General features: G+C 37.1%; 1 protein-coding gene across 17 annotated transcripts in view; it reads left to right on the top strand.

Annotated features, from left to right (window-relative positions):
• Positions 1–19460, top strand: part of LOC120529466 (putative POTE ankyrin domain family member M) — a 232022-nt gene that overhangs the window by 127550 nt on the left and 85012 nt on the right. For 16 of the 17 annotated variants that reach the window (XM_039753296.1, XM_039753292.1, XM_039753282.1 and 13 more), the window contains 3 exons: positions 4846–4905; positions 5404–5460; positions 13145–13207. In XM_039753296.1, the coding sequence (XP_039609230.1) occupies positions 4846–4905; positions 5404–5460; positions 13145–13207 (180 nt within the window). The remainder of the gene's footprint in view (positions 1–4845; positions 4906–5403; positions 5461–13144; positions 13208–19460) is intronic. The other variant, XM_039753284.1, reaches the window with a different exon arrangement.

Below are 19460 nucleotides of genomic sequence, written 5' to 3'. Positions count from 1 at the left end.
AATCTATCATCTCAATCTTTATAATTATAACTATCAACGTAATAATAAGATGCATGGCAACAACTCTTGGGGGAATAGGAAATTAAGACCTAAACTATTTCACTTCCAGTTAAGACTATAATATGACACCAAAAACTCAGAATCAGTGTCTCCATGATGGGACAGTTAACTTCGTAAGCTGGAATGTTAAAGGCCTGAATCACGAATTAAAGAGAAAGAAAGTACTTTCTCACCTAACAGGTCTAAATGCTAAAATAGTATTTTTACAGGAAACCCACTTACTAAGTAAGGATCAGTTCCGCTGCAAAAGACTGGTCTGGCCAAATGTTCCATTCTAGTTTTACAAAGAAAACTAGAGGGGTGGGAATTCTCATACATAGAACAGTACCATTTGTAGCATCAGATGTAGTATTGGATCCTGAAGGGAGATATGTGATGGTCATGGGAGACTTATCTAACTGTAAAATGATTTTGATAAATGTTTATGCACCTAATGTTGATGATAAGGAATTTATACAAAATTTATTTGCATCCATTCCCAATCTGAACACTCATAAACTTATAATGGCTGGGGACTTTAATTGTGTTCTAAATCCACTTTTAGATAAGACTTCCTCCACAGGGGGAACGGCAACTAACACCGCAAAGATAATTACAAAGTTTTTAACTGATCACAACTTATCAGATCCCTGGAGGTTTTTAAACCCAAATTCAAGAACATATTCTTTCTACTCACCAGTACATCATTGCTACTCAAGGATTGATTACTTCTTTATAGATAATAACTTCTTGCCTAAGATTAAATCTTGTAAATACGATGCTATTGTTATTTCAGACCATGCTCCGATGATCTTGGAGCTGAAATTACTAAGCCCCATACACTCACCCCAAGAGATGGCGCCTCAATCCGCTTCTATTAGCTGACGAGAATTGTACTGAATTTATATCCAAACAAATTGAATTCTTTCTAGAGACAAATACATCCCCTGAGATCTCTGCAGGAACACTCTGGGAAACTCTTAAGGCCTTCTTAAGAGGACAGATTATCTCATATCTTTCCCACAGAAATAAATCCGAAGCGAAGAAAGTAGCAGAGATAAAAAGCGAAATTACTAAAATAGATGAAGAACATGCCAGACTACCAAGCGAGACTCTACATAAGAGGAGGCAGGCTCTACATTCAGAATTAAACCTCTTGACAACTAAAGAAACCGAACAACTAATTTACAAATCCAGACATCATTATTATGAACATGGAGAGAAAGCTAATAAGCTTTTAGCGCAACAAATTCACAAGCAAGAAGTGCGCAACGCAATCTCGGTAATTACTAACACGAATGGAGATTGAACAATTACGTTCCAAATTTAACATTCCAGCTACAAATTTCTTTCACTATCTTCAAATCAGGAACTTTGTTAAACAGAACCTTCCAGATTTTCCTCATCTTGCACCCTCATCCACGCTGGAAAAATTATTGCTCAATTTCAAGGAGTTAGACTCCATCTCTACAATATATAAAATCCTTTTACAATCCCTTCCTTTCAAAGATCCAAGAGGACACTGGGAAAATGACCTCTCAATTAATATATCAGAAAAGGAGTGGAAAGTAGCAATGCAGAGAATTCACTCTAGCTCCATATGCACATAGCATACAATTATACAACTCAAAATTATATATCGAGCACATCTGTCTCGACTAAAACTCTCCAAAATGTTTCCAGGGCATGATCCAACCTGCGAACGTTGCAACCAAGCCCCAGCCTCACTAGGTCACATGTTCTGGGCCTGCTCCAAATTAACATTATTCTGGACAAAAATTTTAATTACCTCTCAGACAGTCTTGGACTCACAATCCCTCCTAACCCATTAACAGCTGTGTTTGGGGTTCTTCCAGAGGGTCTTAAAGTGGAGAAAGACAAACAAACTGTGATTGCATTCACTACACTGTTGGCACGCAGACTTATTCTGATAAACTGGAAGAACCCAAACTCTCCTCTTTTAAGTCAGTGGGAAACTGATGTGTTATATTATTTAAAATTGGAAAAAATCAAATACTCAGTTAGAGGATCTGTGCAGACTTTTTTCAAAACATGGCAGGATCTAATCAGTAATATTTTGAAATGATTTTATAAAGCACAGAGAATTTGTTGATTTAGGTATTTTTAAAAGCCTTAAATTTTACACCGTTTGGCTTGCTCTCTCTCAAGGGTGGGGATCGATCTGTTCTTAGCATAATTTTTTTTTTTTTTGTAAAAACTTGATTGCTATGTATTGATTGTAATAAAATAAATAAATAAATAAATAAATAAAAAAAAAAAAAAAAAAAAGGAAAGAAAAAAGAAAGAAAAACTTTTGGCTTGACAATCGCAGTCACGCTAAGACATTTACCCAGTTATTTTGCTCTTATTACAAAGGAGCTCCAGTAATGTTTTTGACACACTTCTGCTGACTAATTTGTAGGTTGAAAGTACTTTGTGTTAGTGTATCAGACAGAGAATGTGCAGCATTGTTCAAAGTGGCAGTGGCATAATGGTTTTGTTTTAATTCTGCTCTTTGCTACATACAGTCTTTAGGGAGTCTAGATTGTGCCCCATAATTGAGCTTGCACTTTTAATTAGTTTGTTGATTTGGCGATTCTCTTTTGAAGTAATGTTACCAGCCAATCTCACCACAGCATAGAAAATCGCACTGGCCATCATAGTGTTCTATAAGATGCGAAGGATATCACTCCCAACTTTTAAGGAACACAGTCTGTTAACAAAACGGCTTGTTTTTCCCTTTCTTTTGTAGTTTCTCTGTGTTAGGAGACAAGTCCAATCTGTGATTAATGTGGACCCTCAAGTACTTGTAGAAATTCAGCAACTCTATATCTACTTCCTGAATATTGACCTGACATAGAGGCTCTTTGGTGCAGCAAAAGTCATTGACCAATTTCTTGCTTTTCTGATATTAAGATGCAGACAATTTTCTTTGTACCAAGAAAAAAAGGTCTCCACCTAACTCCTATTCTCTGTCTCGTTCCCCTTATGAATACACTCCATAAGTGCAGAGTCATCTGAGACAGGACTGTTCCTTGTGGTGCTCCAGTGTGGGTCACATCTGTGTCAGAGACGCAGCCCTTAAGCCTCAAAAACTGCAGTGTACACAACAGGTAGTCCATTGTCCAGGCCACAATAGACTCATCCACCCGCATATCTCGTGAGGGTACCCATAGTCAATACAATTGCACTAGGAAATTGGAAAAACATTTCTCACATTGCTGCCAGCTTTATCCATGTGGGAATCATGGAGCAGATAGATAATTGCGTTCTACACATCAATTTTTGTCTGATAGGCAAACTGTAAATGGTCCAGGTGGTCTGCTTCAACAGGACTCGTATAAGTCCAGGACTTTCCTCTCAAATGTCTTCATGACGTGAGATGCAAGTGCTACTGGTTTGTAGTCATTGGGTGAAGAGGTGCCTGCCTTCTTTGGAACTAGTACAATGTAGGATGTTATCCTTGGCAGTGGCACTTCTGGAGCCTTAGGGACTGACTAAACAGGTGACTGAGGATACCACAAAGTTGGCCAGAGCTTGAGGACTGACTCCATCTGGTCCCACGGCTATTCCTGTGTCCAGTGTGGCACTGGCCACTGCAATTGGTGTGGGTAAGTGTTGTAATTGCAGTAGGAATGGTATGGGGGTAATGCTCATTGAAAGTAGGTGGCAATGGGAAGGAAAAGTCTATTTAAACTGATTAAATGCATTAGCCTTTTTCTCACCCCCTTCTAGCGCCTGAGCCCTGGATTACTTGAGTCCAGTAATTATGCTCAGTCCTTACTGGACATCTTTCATGTTATTCTGAGCGAGTTTCTTTCCTATTTTAGCTTTGTAAGCTTCATTTCCTTCACTCAGCTTTTTCTTCAACATTCTGTGTGCATTCTTTGTCAATGAATTTGAATGCTCTTGTTACCTCATTCAGGGGACCTTTTAGCACCTTAGTTTGGAAAACAACACATTGTCTTTGAGAGTACCATAGTGTCAAACCAAAGTTAATATAGTCTGTGATACAGCGACTGAGTCCCTCAGTGTCCTCCCCGTGTAAATTGCACTTAATTTCTTAGTCTGTCATTTAGAAGCAGTCTTTCAAAAAACATTTCATCTTCCAGGCTTAACTTCCTCGCTGTTCTGGTGGTAACAAGTTTTTGTTTGATAACAGGCTTGTAGCTGGGAAAAAGATCTACCAGGTTGTGGTCAGATCTACCCTAAGGTGCCTATAGTATATATTTAAAGGGCTGTTTAACATTTAAGTAGAGCAGGCTTCAAGTAGAACAAGACACAGACTGATAGAAATTTGTCATAATTTCTTCCAAAGTCAAATGGTTTAAGTCACCACATATTATACCTGCAGAGCCAGAAATAGTCATTAACGTGTAGATAACAGAGTGAATCAGTTCCATTGCTGAGTCTCCATTTGCAGAGGGAGGAATTTAAACATTATGTTATAACTCATCTCTGTGGGGAAAATAACTGTAGTTTTACCCGGATAAGCTCCATTTTATACCATTCCTCATGTACACTGATGACCAGTACCCTTTCTGCCTTTTTTTCCACACCGTGCAGAGTCTCAGTCTGCTCAGATAAATTCATGTAGCATTAACACAGTGTCCGTTATATCAGGCGTATGCCAGCTCTCTGTAAAACACAAAATGCCACAGTACTTGTATGCACCATGACCTGCTATAAATAGTATTTTTTTTTTCTTTACTAGCTTTGGTGTATATGAAGTTTCTGAAAATATCTGCCCAAATGATACATTTTTAGGGAACATAAATATAACTCCAGTTTTTCATAATATTTCAGGAAACCGAAGGATCCTTCTCCTTAATGAAGTCACCTGTAAATAAAAAGAAAAAAGCAAAGGTATGTCTTGTATACATAAAATTGTATTTAAATGTAGTAATGTACTTAAGTAAGATTTTTTGAATATTTTTTCCTGTTTGTTACCAGATAGTTTGATTTGCTAACAAAATATAAAATAATATAATAAGTCTGAGTAACATTTGAAGAGATTATTTCTTTTTATTTGTAGTTATTGTATTATTGAGTTGCTAGTCCTTCCTTTTGGATTCCTCCACAGCCTGCATCAGTTTGACATACCTGACTTTTATATTTAAGATTTTGGTTGGGAAAAGAAACATTCTTTCACAATTTTATTTCTTTACATTTTGTTGAAAATTTAGTGTATCAGGATTGGATGTTCATTATATGCTAAAATCCATGTAGTTTAGTTCCACCATTACTAAACATTGTGTACTTGGGAATTGGTTAAATGCGTTTATCCAATATCCTCAGTGACATACTTAACTTAAACATTTTCAATTAAGCATGGATTCAGCTTACATGTTTATTTTTTTTAAGGAAGATAAAATACCAGCTTACATTAAATCACCTTCAGTCTTAAAGAAGCATATTGAGGTATGTATTGTGTGCATTTGTGGGTATGTGTGCAATTTAAATTACTCGGTTTATGCATATTAACAGTGTTGAATACAACTGGGTACACTAGCTTAGTTAGGGTTGCCAGACATCCCTTATATACAGGACATGTCCTATATTTGATAATTTTGTCCCCTGTCCTGTACTGACCTTTCAGAAACACCCAAATGTCCCATATTTAGTTCATTTTCAAATTTTGTACTAAATATATTTTTACTATTTTCTTGTGGTACTTACTTGTAACTGTAATAGTAATTATTTTCTTTTCTCAAATTCTCTTGATGAAAATAACCCAAATGTAACAAGGAAACTAGTGTTTGTTGCCTGTTTGCAACTTGCTCAGTTGCTATTGTTGGCTGAGGACAGCGACACTGTTAACCGTTTTGCTCTCCAGCCGCGCTGTTGTGCAGTTCTGTATCAGCATTGCAACATACAGTATTCAGATTTTAAGAGTGTCCTGTCTTTCTAATTTTCTAATCTGGCAACCTTAAGCTTAATGCTTCTTTTATAGTATTCAATGACTCATTGAACATTTTCCTTAACAATTTATCATAGAACTGCTGTAGAAATATTTTTAGGCACAATTTGTTCTTAAATGAAATCAAAGAGCCCTCTCGGATGTACTAATGTCCACTTTGCAAATGAGAGAGGTAGCTGAGAGTTTTTGTGTTTCCTGTTATTTGACAGTTAAAAAAAATACATTTTGCTCCTATAAACTTGTGTTTTGATTGCTGCTAAGGAACCGTGCAGGAGATTTTAAAGCTTTTTTTCAATTTAGAAGGATTTTTTTTGCTTGTTTTTTCACCCACAAATGGGCAAAGTATCTGGGTGTTTGGGGGTGCACTTGGAAAAGATACTAGTTAAGTATACTTGTTCTTAGTACAGTGTTTGAACTGGCGTCAAAGAGGCAGGGCAGAAAGCTGCAGTAACTGATATCGACCACTGTAAATAAATAACTGTGTCGTAGCAATAAATAGTTATAAGTAGCAGAAACGGTTATCCTTAGTTTTTTTTTTAAAAAGGCAGCAGCTGACTTCTAAACAATAAAGGGGAAGGCTCAGTGGTGCGTTGTAAGTGGCCAGCGTTAAAATAACCGGTCAAGCACTAGGAGCCATCAGAGTGGATAAGACAGTAAGAAATTAACTAGTAGCAGCTATTCACTAAGCAAGTTTTATTTATTTATTTAAATTGAAGAGTTCTTAGCTGTCAGGAAGAACAGCAGTCAAGGAGGGCAGCAGCGTAAGTGTTCATTTATATGAAGGAGTATAAATGGTGTGAGTGGAAAGGTTTTAAATGAGAAATACGAGGATTACAAAGTTAGAACAGACAGAGAAAGTAAAGTTAATGTAATAGAGGGTCAAACTGCAGGCAGTTGAGAGGAAGAATATTACAAGCGATTAAGAGGCTAGAAGGTGTTAAAAAGTTGTAGCAGCTCTATAATCTAATTCTCTTGCTTAATTTTTATTCTTACCATTTAAGTTAAATAATTTAATTTCAATAAAAAAAAGTTAAGGCAGTTTTAGTAATCATAAATCAAATTTTAATAATGAGCCAGTGCAATGCATGTCATCTTGCATGTTAGACTTTTTAGATGATGGCTTGGAGGAGCCAGTCGTCTGTGAGGGCTACATCTGCAGGAAATGCCAGCTGATTCAGAACATTGAGCTCAAGGTCGCTGAACTGGAGAAGGAGTTGGCTAGACTTAATTGTAGTAGAGAGTTGGTGGACCTGGCCCAGGTGTCCTTTAGAGAGATGGTGTGCACCCCTAAGATGGCGTGGGAGGAGATTCCAGACCAGGCAAGTAGTGATAGGTGTGTCACGGTCACAAGGCATAAGGTAAAGGGTGCACACTGTCTGGGGGCATCAAACCATTTTCCGGTCCTTGCAGAGCTAGACAGTGTCTGATGATTCTGAAACTGTAGGCAGAGGCGAGGAGCCCCAATGGGCCACCTCAAAACCAGTTCCCAGAAAGAGAAAGGTAGTGATAGTTGGGGAATTAAAGCACAGGTTTGCTCTACAGACAGAGTCTCGCATGGTGGGTTTCCTTCAGGGTGCACAGGTGGGAGAACTCCCTGGAAGGGTGGATAGACTCTTGGCCAGAGTGGGGGTGGATCCAGTTGTTTTCCCCTATGTTGGAACAAATGACATACATACTATCTGTTCAATTTTCAATTCAAATTCATATAGGTGGCAGGATGAGGAGTAGAACTGACAAAGTAGTCTTTTCTGAAGTTGTACCTGTGTCACACACCAGTCCAGGTATGATTGAGGAGATTAGAAGGCTTAACGCGTGGCATAAATCTGGTTCAGGGTAGAAGGGTATAGATTTATGGAGCATTGAGTCTCCTTTTAGAGCAGATGGGACCTGTTCCACTGCAGTGGGTTACGTCTGAGCTGGAGGGGCACCAATGTACTTGGTTGGTGTTTGAATAGGTTAGTCAAGGATTGTATAAACTAGGGAATAGGAGGAGTTTAGGACAGGCCAGGTTTAGAACTGCACATGGAAGAACAAACAATAGTGTAAAAATAAAAATATGCAGTAATCTAAATTCTAACCGAACATTTAATGTAAAAGGAGTAACACATTAAAAATAGCTTGCCTTAATGGTGGAAGTATCAAAAATAAGGCAAGTGAATTGGAGTTGTATGTAGCGGAGCATAATTATGATATTACAGCAATAATGGAACCCGGCTAATAACAAAGATGAGGATGAGTATAACATAGGGGGGTACACATTTTTAGGAAGAATAGACGGGACAGAAAAGCAGGTTGGAATGCTGTTTATGTTAAACAGAATTTAAACGCAAGTCCTCTTCAGTTGCACGACAAGCCCATCTTAATGAGGACATATGGCTGTGCCTGGAAAACATTAGGGAAAGAGGCGTTATTTTAGGAGTGTGTTATAGACCACTCTTTTTAGTAATATTAAAAAGACAGGTTTACAGGGGGATATTATTATCATGGGGAACTTGAAACTATCTGAATATTAACTTGGATAATCTTGCAAATGGTGAAGCACAAGAACAGGAATTTTTTAGAAGTAATCAGTGACTGTTTTTACCCCAGTATATAAAAGCACCAAAGCCAGGGTGATGCCACTCTGGATTTAGTATTTTGTAATAATCAGGATAGAATTAAGGGTGTAGACATGATTTGAACCACCAGGTTCAAGTGACCATAATACAGTTCTCAGCGTTTTGTAAAGGTGTAGACGCACAAAGACTAAAACTATTAAGTTTATTTTTGTAGGGCAAATTTTGAGCAAATGTGGCAAAGTCTAAGGAGGATAGACTGGGATAAGCTTTTAAGTGTGGAGACAGTTGAGGAACAGTGGAACAGGTTTCAAAATTGTTTTACATGTAATTCTGGAAAGGTACATACTTAAATTTGGAATTAAAATGAAATTTAAAAAAACTGTGCAGTGGATTAATAAAGAGTTAAAAAATAAGCTGCAAAGGAAAAAGCATCTGTATAAGCCATATAAGACTAATAACACCAAAGTAAATCACAGGACATATGCAAACATGAGCGCAACCATTAAGAAGGATATTAGGGAGGCTAAAAGACAGTTGGAGAGGAATATAGTAGATAAGGCTAAAGACGAGCCTAAGAGATTCTTTTAGTTTTTTTAGTAGTAAAAGAACAGTCAAGGAGGAGGTGAAGTGCATCAGGAATAATAAAGAAGAATTAAAAGATACAGACGGTGAAATAGAAGTCACTCTAAACTTGCTTTTTACTGAGATCTTCACAAGTTAGGAAGTGGATAACCTCCCAGTGGTAACTGGGACTACTAAGAAGGTTGTGTGTGATTTACAAATTGTAGAAGGAGAAGTACTGCTCAGATTAAATAGGCTGAAGTCAAACAAATCACCAGGATTAGATCATATTTGCCTTGAGTTCTTAAGGAAGCTAGTGGGCACAAACATTTTTAGGAAGGCACTGCATATTGGGGAGATTTTGAAGGATTGGAAAATGGCAGATGATGTCACTTTTACATAGAAAGGGTGACCAAGCAGATCCAATCAACTACAGGCCAGTCAGCTTAACGTGCATCAAAGGAAAATTAACGGAATGAATTATCAAGGATAATACTGATTAGCACATGGCAAGTGCAGAAGTTTTTCTGAACAGTCAGCATGGGCTCACAAGAGGGAGGTCATATTTTACTAACATGATGAAATTATCTGAGGAAGCAACAAAACAATATGATTAAAGTGGAACATATGATATTATTTATGTTGACTTTTAGAAAGCATTTAATAAGGTGCCACATGAAAGTTTAGGTATCAGAATAAAAGAAGTGCGAGTGATTGTCTCAGACACAGGAAGTAAGAGGGTGATGATGAGAGGAACCTTATTAGAATTAATAAGATTGGTGTTCCATGGGGGTCAGTCCTGGGGCCGCTGCAATTGTTACTATATAAAATTGATTTGGATAGGAATATAAGTAACAAGCTGGTTACATTTGCAGATGAGAGGTGTCTGTAGGTGGATTGGCAGATAATTTGGAATCCATTACATCTTTACAGTAGGAATTGGACAGCATACAGGCTGGGGCAGATTTGTGACAGATGAGATTTGATGTGAGTAAATTACACACAGGAAGTAAGAATATTAGGTTTGAATAAACAATGGGAGGTTTGCAAACTGAGAGTACATCTTATGAAAAGGATTTAGGAGTCGTGGACTCGTCGCTATCAGCTGCCATAGTGTTCAGAAGCTATCAAGAAGACAAAAAGAATGTTAGATTATATAGCACGATGTATCGACTACAAATCCAAGGTGGTTATCCTCAAGCTTTATAATGCACTGGTGAAGCCTCATCTGGAGTACTATGTAAAGATTTTATGCAAGGCTACAAAAAGGTCATAACAACGCTAGAAAAGATCCTGAGAAGAGCAAATTGGCTCATTCCAGGGCTAAAGGGGATGAATTAAAAAGAAAGATTAAAAGACCTGAGCCTTTTTAGTTTAATCAAAAGAAGATTAAGAGGTTTTAGACTGTTATTTTAAATGCGTTCATCAAGAAAACAGGGAAACTTAAGTGTAAATTTCATGCAAACATTACAAAGTTTTCTTTACACAAGAAAATGCTACCAAGTATCATGGTAGACAGTAAGAATTTAGGGACTTTCAAAACTAGACATGATTTTTTTTTTTTTTTAATAAGAAGAATTAAGTGAATATGACTGTCGAGCTTTGTTGGGCTGAATGTCCTGTTCTCATCTACATTGTTCTAATGTTTATTGACCTGGCTGTTTCCAATAATAAATTAAATATTTAATTTAATATTGTTTCTTTGTATCAGTATACTGCTGCTGGATTATGTAAATTTCCCCTTGGGATTAATAAAGTATCTATCTATCTATCTATCTATCTATCTATCTACAGTGGTGTGAAAAACTATTTGCCCCCTTCCTGATTTCTTATTCTTTTGCATGTTTGTCACACAAAATGTTTCTGATCATCAAACACATTTGATGGTTTTTATTATTTAGGGAGAAAAAAAATCCAAACCTACATGGCCCTGTGTGAAAAAGTAATTGCCCCCTGAACCTAATAACTGGTTGGGCCACCCTTAGCAGCAATAACTGCAATCAAGCGTTTGATAACTTGCAATGAGTCTTTTACAGCGCTCTGGAGGAATTTTGGCCCACTCATCTTTGCAGAATTGTTGTAATTCAGCTTTATTTGAGGGTTTTCTAGCATGAACCGCCTTTTTAAGGTCATGCCATAGCATCTCAATTGGATTCAGGTCAGGACTTTGACTAGGCCACTCCAAAGTCTTCATTTTGTTTTTCTTCAGCCATTCAGAGGTGGATTTGCTGGTGTGTTTTGGGTCATTGTCCTGTTGCAGCACTCAAGATCGCTTCAGCTTGAGTTGACGAACAGATGGCCGGACATTCTCCTTCAGGATTTTTGGTAGACAGTAGAATTCATGGTTCCATCTATCACAGCAAGCCTTCCAGGTCCTGAAGCAGCAAAACAACCCCAGACCATCACACTACCACCACCATATTTTACTATTGGTATGATGTTCTTTTTCTGAAATGCTGTGTTCCTTTTACGCCAGATGTAACGTTACATTTGCCTTCCAAAAAGTTAAACTTTTGTCTCATCAGTCCACAAGGTATTTTACCAAAAGTCTTGGCAATCATTGAGATGTTTCTTAGCAAAATTGAGACAAGCCCTAATGTTCTTTTTTCTTAACAGTGGTTTGCGTCTTGGAAATCTGCCATGCAGGCCGTTTTTGCCCAGTCTCTTTCTTATGGTGGAGTCGTGAACACTGACCTTAATTGAGGCAAGTGAGGCCTGCAGTTCTTTAGACGTTGTCCTGGGGTCTTTTGTGACCTCTCGGATGAGTCGTGTCTGGGCTCTTGGGGTAATTTTGTTCGGCCGGCCACTCCTGGGAAAGTTCACCACTCTTCCATGTTTTTGCCATTTGTGGATAATGGCTCTCACTGTGGTTCGCTGGAGTCCCAAAGCTTTAAAAATGGCTTTATAACCTTTACCAGACTGATAGATCTCAATTACTTCTGTTCTCATTTGTTCCTGAATTTCTTTGGATCTTGGCATGATGTCTAGCTTTTGAGGTGCTTTTGGTCTGCTTCTCTGTGTCAGGCAGCTCCTTTTTAAGTGATTTCTTGATTGAAACAGGTGTGGCAGTAATCAGGCCTGGGGGTGGCTATGGAAATTGAACTCAGGTGTGATACACCACAGTTAGGTTATTTTTTAACAAGGGGGCAATTACTTTTTCACACAGGGCCATGTATGTTTGTTTTTGTTTTTCTCCCTAAATAATAAAAACCATCATTTAAAAACTGCATTTTGTGTTTACTTGTGTTATATTTGACTAATGGTTAAATGTGTTTGATGATCAGAAACATTTTGTGTGACAAACATGCAAAAGAATAAGAAATCAGGTAGGGGGCAAATAGTTTTTCACACCACTGTATCTATCTATCTATCTATCTATCACAGTTGAATCTTATTAGTTATAACCACTACACTCTACCACTAGATACTACCATTTGCAGCTCTAGAAGGACACTATCTTTTCTAGTTCAGCTTATCCTAGAGTTGGCACGTCTCTTTTCTCACATTTCCACATGTTCTGCTTCAGTCAGGCACACAAATGCAATAGAAATGTTAAAATAGATACAGCCGTCTAGGTTTTGTACATTCAGTAAACTGTACCATACTGTTAATGTTAGCATACTGTTAAATTTAACACATTGTGATATTGCTTTCTACTATTACGTTACCCTTTTTAAATGGTGTTTTCTAAGAAAATATACATTTTCTGCAATGAACATTACTTAATTTTATTAAATGCAACATTTGTACTGATCCTAATAAGATGCTTCATTGCATAATGAAAATAAATTGCATTTTGTCTTTTTTGTTTTCATGGTTCACCGTATTTTGTGTTTTTATTAAAAATCTATGAATATTTATTTAAATTAATAAACTTAAAGAAACTTAATTTATATTATTAAATATTAATGTCTGGAATTCATATACCATGTACTGTACATACTACCCATTTGTATGATTAGCATGTATAGGATTTTTGCAATTTAGTGTGCTTAGCGTTTTTGTTCAACTTTAATACATTTTTTTTTTTTTTTGTCATCCATTATATATTAAATACTGCTGCTAGATTACCCCACAGTTGCATCCAGGCATCTATAAAAAAGAATCCCCAACTCCTTCAGTTGTAAAGGTATGATATTTTATATTTGTTATGAATTGGGACATCTTAATTTTTTTTTTAAAATAAACTCTTTTTGCTGACTTGTGGGTTCTTGGAGGCTTTGTGTTTCTGAGAATATTAATATATTGGCATATCATGTTAATAATGTAATATCATTTTATTTTTAATTACCTCACATTGCCATTTTGGATTCTTTGCATGTTGTTACTGTGGGGCACTGTGCACCACATAACGGATCCTTTATCACCTTTATAACCTCATACAGCACTAAGCATAGAGTCCAAGATTACGGTGGAATCCCTGGAACAACTTGAGTCTAGTGCTCATAGTATTTTATGTCTTTTAGTTTCACTTCTCAGCTTAGTTTATGGTTTTAGCAACTTGGTATTGGTGACAACACATCTTCTAGTAAGGGACTCCTGGCAATCCTCCTTTCAGATCTCTCTGTGGCCTAGCAATTTGTTTTTGACCATAGCTTCTAGGAGCTCTATGCCTTGATTGTTATCACAGTCTCTCTAACACATGTGCATATCCTGGTCCAGTTCTGTGTATTGTTATATGTGTAGAAGACTACTGGTGTGATGGTCCTGGCCTTCCCACACTCCTTTTTCGCTTCTGGTGGCTCTAGGTCCTGCCGTCTCCTTCAACTCTATTCTGTTTCTTTCTTCTTTGTTTCTTCTCTGTTTCCCTATCTGACATGCAGGCTTCTCGTATATTGGCTTGACTGGGTGCCAATACGAACCTTTTACCACTCTGAGGTGTGAATCCAGCACCAGACTGATTTGCTCACATTTGCATGTAACTGCAAATCTTAAAAACTTAATATTTCATGAAATCAAGGCATAGAACTAATAAACAATGGCAAATAAAAAAAAAAAAAAATAAGCCATTAAGTGTACAGTGATCACTCGCTATATCGCGCTTCGACTTTTGCGGCTTCACTCCATCGCGTATTTTAAATGATTAGCATATCTAAATATATATCACGGATTTTTCGCTGGTTCGCGGATTTCTGCGGACAATGGGTCTTTTAATTTATACTATGTGTTTTCTCAGTTGGTTTGCCCAGTTGATTTCATACAAGGGACGCTATTGGCAGATGGCCGAGAAGCTACCCAATCAGAGCACGTATTACATATTAAATAAACCTCCTCAATGATATACGATGTGCTTCCTGCGCGGTGCTTGATCGTTTGCTTTTCTCTGTCTCTCTCACTCTCTTTGCCTGACGGAGGGCGTGTGAGCAGAGGGGCTGTTTGCACAGAGGATACGGACGCTCCTCTAAAAAATACCGCTTTATCGCGGTGCTTCGGCATACTTAAAAGCACGTATTGATTTTTTGATTGTTTGCTTTAATCTCGCGCTCTCTCTCTGACATTCTTTGCTCCTGACACGCATTCTTTGAAGAGGAGGATATGTTTGCATTCTTTTAATTGTGAGAAAAAACCGTCATCTCTGTCTTATCATGGAGCACAGTTTAAACTTTTGGCTAAAGGGTGTTATTTCATGTCTAGCGGGCTCTAATAATGTTAAAAGAGTTTATGAGGGCTTAAAATATATAAAAATAACAAATACAAACATATGGTTTCTATTTTGCGGATTTTCATCTATCACGGGGGGTTCTTCAACGCAACCCCCGCGATCGAGGAGGGATTACTGTACTGAGTTTTAATCAAATTTTTGATTCCATCAAAGTAGCAACCTTTTCTTGATATAATAGCCAAACTGTGGTAATTTTGATTCAGAATCTTAGTCATGCTGTTATGCTAAATGATGACATATGAAATTATTTGAGACAGCAATAAACAAGAGTGACTGTCTTTTAAAAAACTGTTTTCGACAATGCATAAAATAAAGGGGTTGTCACGATATCAGCGGCTTCATTTTAGTCTTTATATTCTGAATATAAGCTGGCGTTACTAGTGGACTCTTAAAATTGACTCTCTAAATCAATTTCATATACAGAATCTTTACTTTTTTTTATTCAGAATTTGAATTATATTTTTTGAATCTGAGGACCATAGTGAAATATTGTTAATCAAAATGCCTTGTAAATTACAGGCAGGTCTTTTTTTATCAAATCTATTTGCTAAAGTTGTTTTCCTGTGCATCAATGAAAGCATGCTTATGGTTAATGGCCTTCTAAGTTAGCAAAGTGACATTGTTAGCAAAAATGTAATTATTACAATTAACGGTTTCTCTTTTAGTTTCAACATCAAAAGTGTAGTAAAGTCTTGACAGAAGATGAGCTTGTCCAAATTAGGTTAAATGAAATAATCCAACAGGGAGTCATTTTAATTTTTATGACTAATAGTTCTGAGTTATGAATTTCCAATAGCATGAACTTTTTTTTTTATTGAGCTTAGACTGAAATAGGTACCTGGATGTCAGGGCTTTAATTTTAATATCCTATGCTGCTTCAGAAATTTGTGATAGATTTAAACAAACAAAGCCAATTCAGTTTCTGATTTCTTTTAAAGGTGTTTCGGTTATTAGGGGTGTGGGAATCTTAATGCACAGAACTATTCCATTTTTAGTGTCAGATATAATACATGATCCTTAAGGGCAATATGTCATGGTGATGGGCAATTTATTTAATACTGAAGTGATTCTGATAAATATCTATGCATCTAACGTAGATGATAGAGACTTCATCCAGAATGTATTTGCATCTATTCCTAATGTGAACAGTCTTAAAATAATAATGGCCTGGAGATTTGAATTGTGTTTTAAATCCAAACCTGAATAGGTGTTCAGCTAAAGAGGCAGTATAATCTAATACTTTAAAAATATTTACAGTTTGCAATGGATCAGAACTTATCAGACCCATGGAGTTTTTTTTAAATCCTAACTGTAGAGCATATTGCTTCCTCTCACAAGTTCATCATTGTTAATCAAGAATTGATTATTTCATTGTAGACAATTTTTTGCCCATTATCAAATTGTGTAAGTACAACACTATTGTTATATCCTACCATGCCCCTCTGATCTTGGAGATTAACTTACTATGCCGTACTCACTCATCTCATAGCTGGCATCTTAACCCCCTTTCATTAGCTGACAAATGCATCTCTAGAGGTCTCTGTTCAGTACACTCAGGGGAAACTTGGTAGGCATTTTTAAGATGATTATTTCATATCACTCCCACAAAAATAAATTGGAAACAAATAGACAACAGGTCTCCAAATTCTGGTTTTGCAAACAGAATTTAATCTCTTGACTACTAAACAAATGGAACACCTCATCTTTAAATCACAAAATCATTATTATGAACATGGAGAGAAGGCCATTAAGATTATAGCTCAACAAATCCACAAGCAGTAAGTCTGCAGTGCAATAACAGCAACGCAGACGGAGATAAAATCATTGACCGTAAAAATATAAACCACACATTTAGGGAGTGCTCTAAGTTCCTATATTCTACTCAGTCTAAAGAAGATAAGACACAATATGACGAGTTTTTTGATTCATTACAAACACCACAGACATCTTAAACTCTCAGAATTAAAAAGACACTACACACTCCCTTCAAAGTGGGAAAGCAGCCGACCCAAATGGCTGCCCAGTGGAATTTTATGTAAAAAAAAAAAAAATTCAAATGAGTTATCACCAATATTAGCAATTTTTATAGAAGCTAAAGATGACAAAATTCTACCTCACACTTTTTGCCAAGCATTAATAACTGCCTTTCTTAAGAAAAATAAGTACTTATTACAAGGAACATTCTATAAACCATTCTTACTCCCGAATTATGACTTTAAATTACTCTCCAAAGTTATAGCCAGAAGGATTTGACAAAGTGCTTCCTTCTGTAATATCACAGGACCAAAACGAATTTATTAAAGACAGACACTTAGCTTGTAATCTTTAATGTTTGTTTAATATAATAATATAATAACCCATTAAATGAAACACCCCAGAGATTTTACTGTCTTTGGATGCAGAAAAAGTATTTGACATAGATGAATGGGACTTACTTATTCACCTCATTACACAAATTTGGATTTGTACCAAACATATGTGCACGGATCAAACTACTTTTATACTAGTCCAGAAGCCTCTGCTTATATTAACATTATTTCAGTTACTTCAAACTAGAAAGTGATACTCAGCAAGGATGCTGCCTATCATCATTACTCTTTGCAGTCACCATTTGAGTACTTTCATAATGCATCAGACATAAAGGGGATTTTCAGAGAAGGACTTGTACAGAAAAAATCACTATTAAGCAGATGATATGGTACTGTATATACAGTGGGTTGCAAAAGTATTCGGCCCCCTTGAACTTTTCCACATTTTGTCACATTAAAGCCACAAACATGAATCAATTTTTATTGGAATTTCACGTGAAAGACCAATACAGAGTGGTGTACATGTGAGAACTGGAACGAAAATCATACATGATTCCAAACAATTTTTACAAATAAATAACTGAAAAGTGGGGTGTGCGTAATTATTCAGCCCCCTGAGTCAATACTTTGTAGAACCACCTTTTTCTGCAATTACAGCTGCCAGTCTTTTAGGGTATGTCTCTACCAGCTTTACACATCTAGAGACTGAAATCCTTGCCCATTCTTCTTTGCAAAACAGCTCCAGCTCAGTCAGATTTGATGGACAGCGTTTGTGAACAGCAGTTTTCAGATCTTGCCACAGATTCTCGATTGGATTTAGATCTGGTCTTTGACTGGGCCATTCTAACACATGGATATGTTTTGTTTTAAACCATTCCATTGTTGTCCTTGCTTTATGTTTAGGGTCGTTGCTCTGGTGAACCTCCACCCCAGTCTCAAGTCTTTTGCAGACTCCAAGAGGTTTTCTTCCAAGATTGCCCTGTATTTGGCTCCATCCATCTTCCCATCAACTCTGACCAGCTTCCCTGTCCCCGCTGAAGAGAAGCACCCCCAGAGCATGATGCTGCCACCACCATATTTGACAGTGGGGATGGTGTGTTTAGAGTGATCTGCAGTGTTAGTTTTCCGCCACACATAGCGTTTTGCATTTTGGCCAAGAAGTTCCATTTTGGTCTCATCTGACCAGCGCACCTTCTTCCACATGTTTGCTGTGTCCCCCACATGGCTTGTGGCAAACTGCAAACGGGACTTCTTATGGTTTTCTGTTAACAAAGGCTTTCTTCTTGCCACTCTTCCATAAAGGCCAACTTTGTGCAGTGCACGACTAATAGTTGTCCTATGGACAGATTCCCCCACCTGAGCTGTAGATCTCTGCTGTTCATCCAGAGTCACCATGGGCCTCTTGACTGCATTTCTGATCAGCGCTCTCCTTGTTCGGCCTGTGAGTTTAGGTGGACGGCCTTGTCTTGGTAGGTTTACAGTTGTGTCATACTCCTTCCATTTCTGAATGATCGCTTGAACAGTGCTCCGTGGGATGTTCAAGGCTTTGGAAATCTTTTTGTAGCCTAAGCCTGCTTTAAATTTCTCAATAACTTTATCCTTGACCTGTCTGGTGTGTTCTTTGGACTTCATGGTGTTGTTGCTCCCAATATTCTCTTAGACAATCTCTGAGGCCGTCACAGAGCAGCTGTATTTGTACTGACATTAGATTACACACGGGTGCACTCTATTTAGTCATTAGCACACATCAGGCAATGTCTATGAGCAACTGACTGCACTCAGACCAAAGGGGGCTGAATACTTACGCACACCCCACTTTGAAATTATTTATTTGTAAAAATTGTTTGGAATCATGTATGATTTTCATTCCACTTCTCACGTGTACACCACTTTGTATTGGTCTTTCACGTGGAATTCCAATAAAATTGATTCATGTTTGTGGCTGTAATGTAACTAAATGTGGAAAAGTTCAAGGGGGCCGAATACTTTTGCACGCCACTGTATCTGACCCACAAATGTCCTTGTCAGCAGTCCTAAAAGCACTAGCAGATTTTAAAAAGATATCTGAACTCAAAATTGATTTGAATAAAAGTGTTCTTTTTCCAGTGAACTCTTTAGCACACCATATTAGACTGGACACCTTACCATGTGGCTTAGCAGATCAGTTTAAATATGTAGGGGTAAATATTACAGTTAGACATAAAGATGTGTCTCAACAAAATATTGCTGTCTGCATGGAAAAAATTAAATAAGACATCCATCTCATATTAGCTGGAAGAATCAACACAGTTACAATGAACATCCTTTCAAAGCTTAATTTTTATTTTAAAACATTCCTATAAAAATTAATGTATCCTTTTTTAAGAAATTAGTTTCAATCATATCCTCATTTATTTGGAATTTGAAACATC

The sequence above is a fragment of the Polypterus senegalus genome, chromosome 5 (assembly GCF_016835505.1).
Source record: "Polypterus senegalus isolate Bchr_013 chromosome 5, ASM1683550v1, whole genome shotgun sequence".
Taxonomy (NCBI): Eukaryota; Metazoa; Chordata; class Cladistia; order Polypteriformes; family Polypteridae; genus Polypterus; species Polypterus senegalus.
This window is presented reverse-complemented; position numbering and strand designations above follow the sequence as displayed.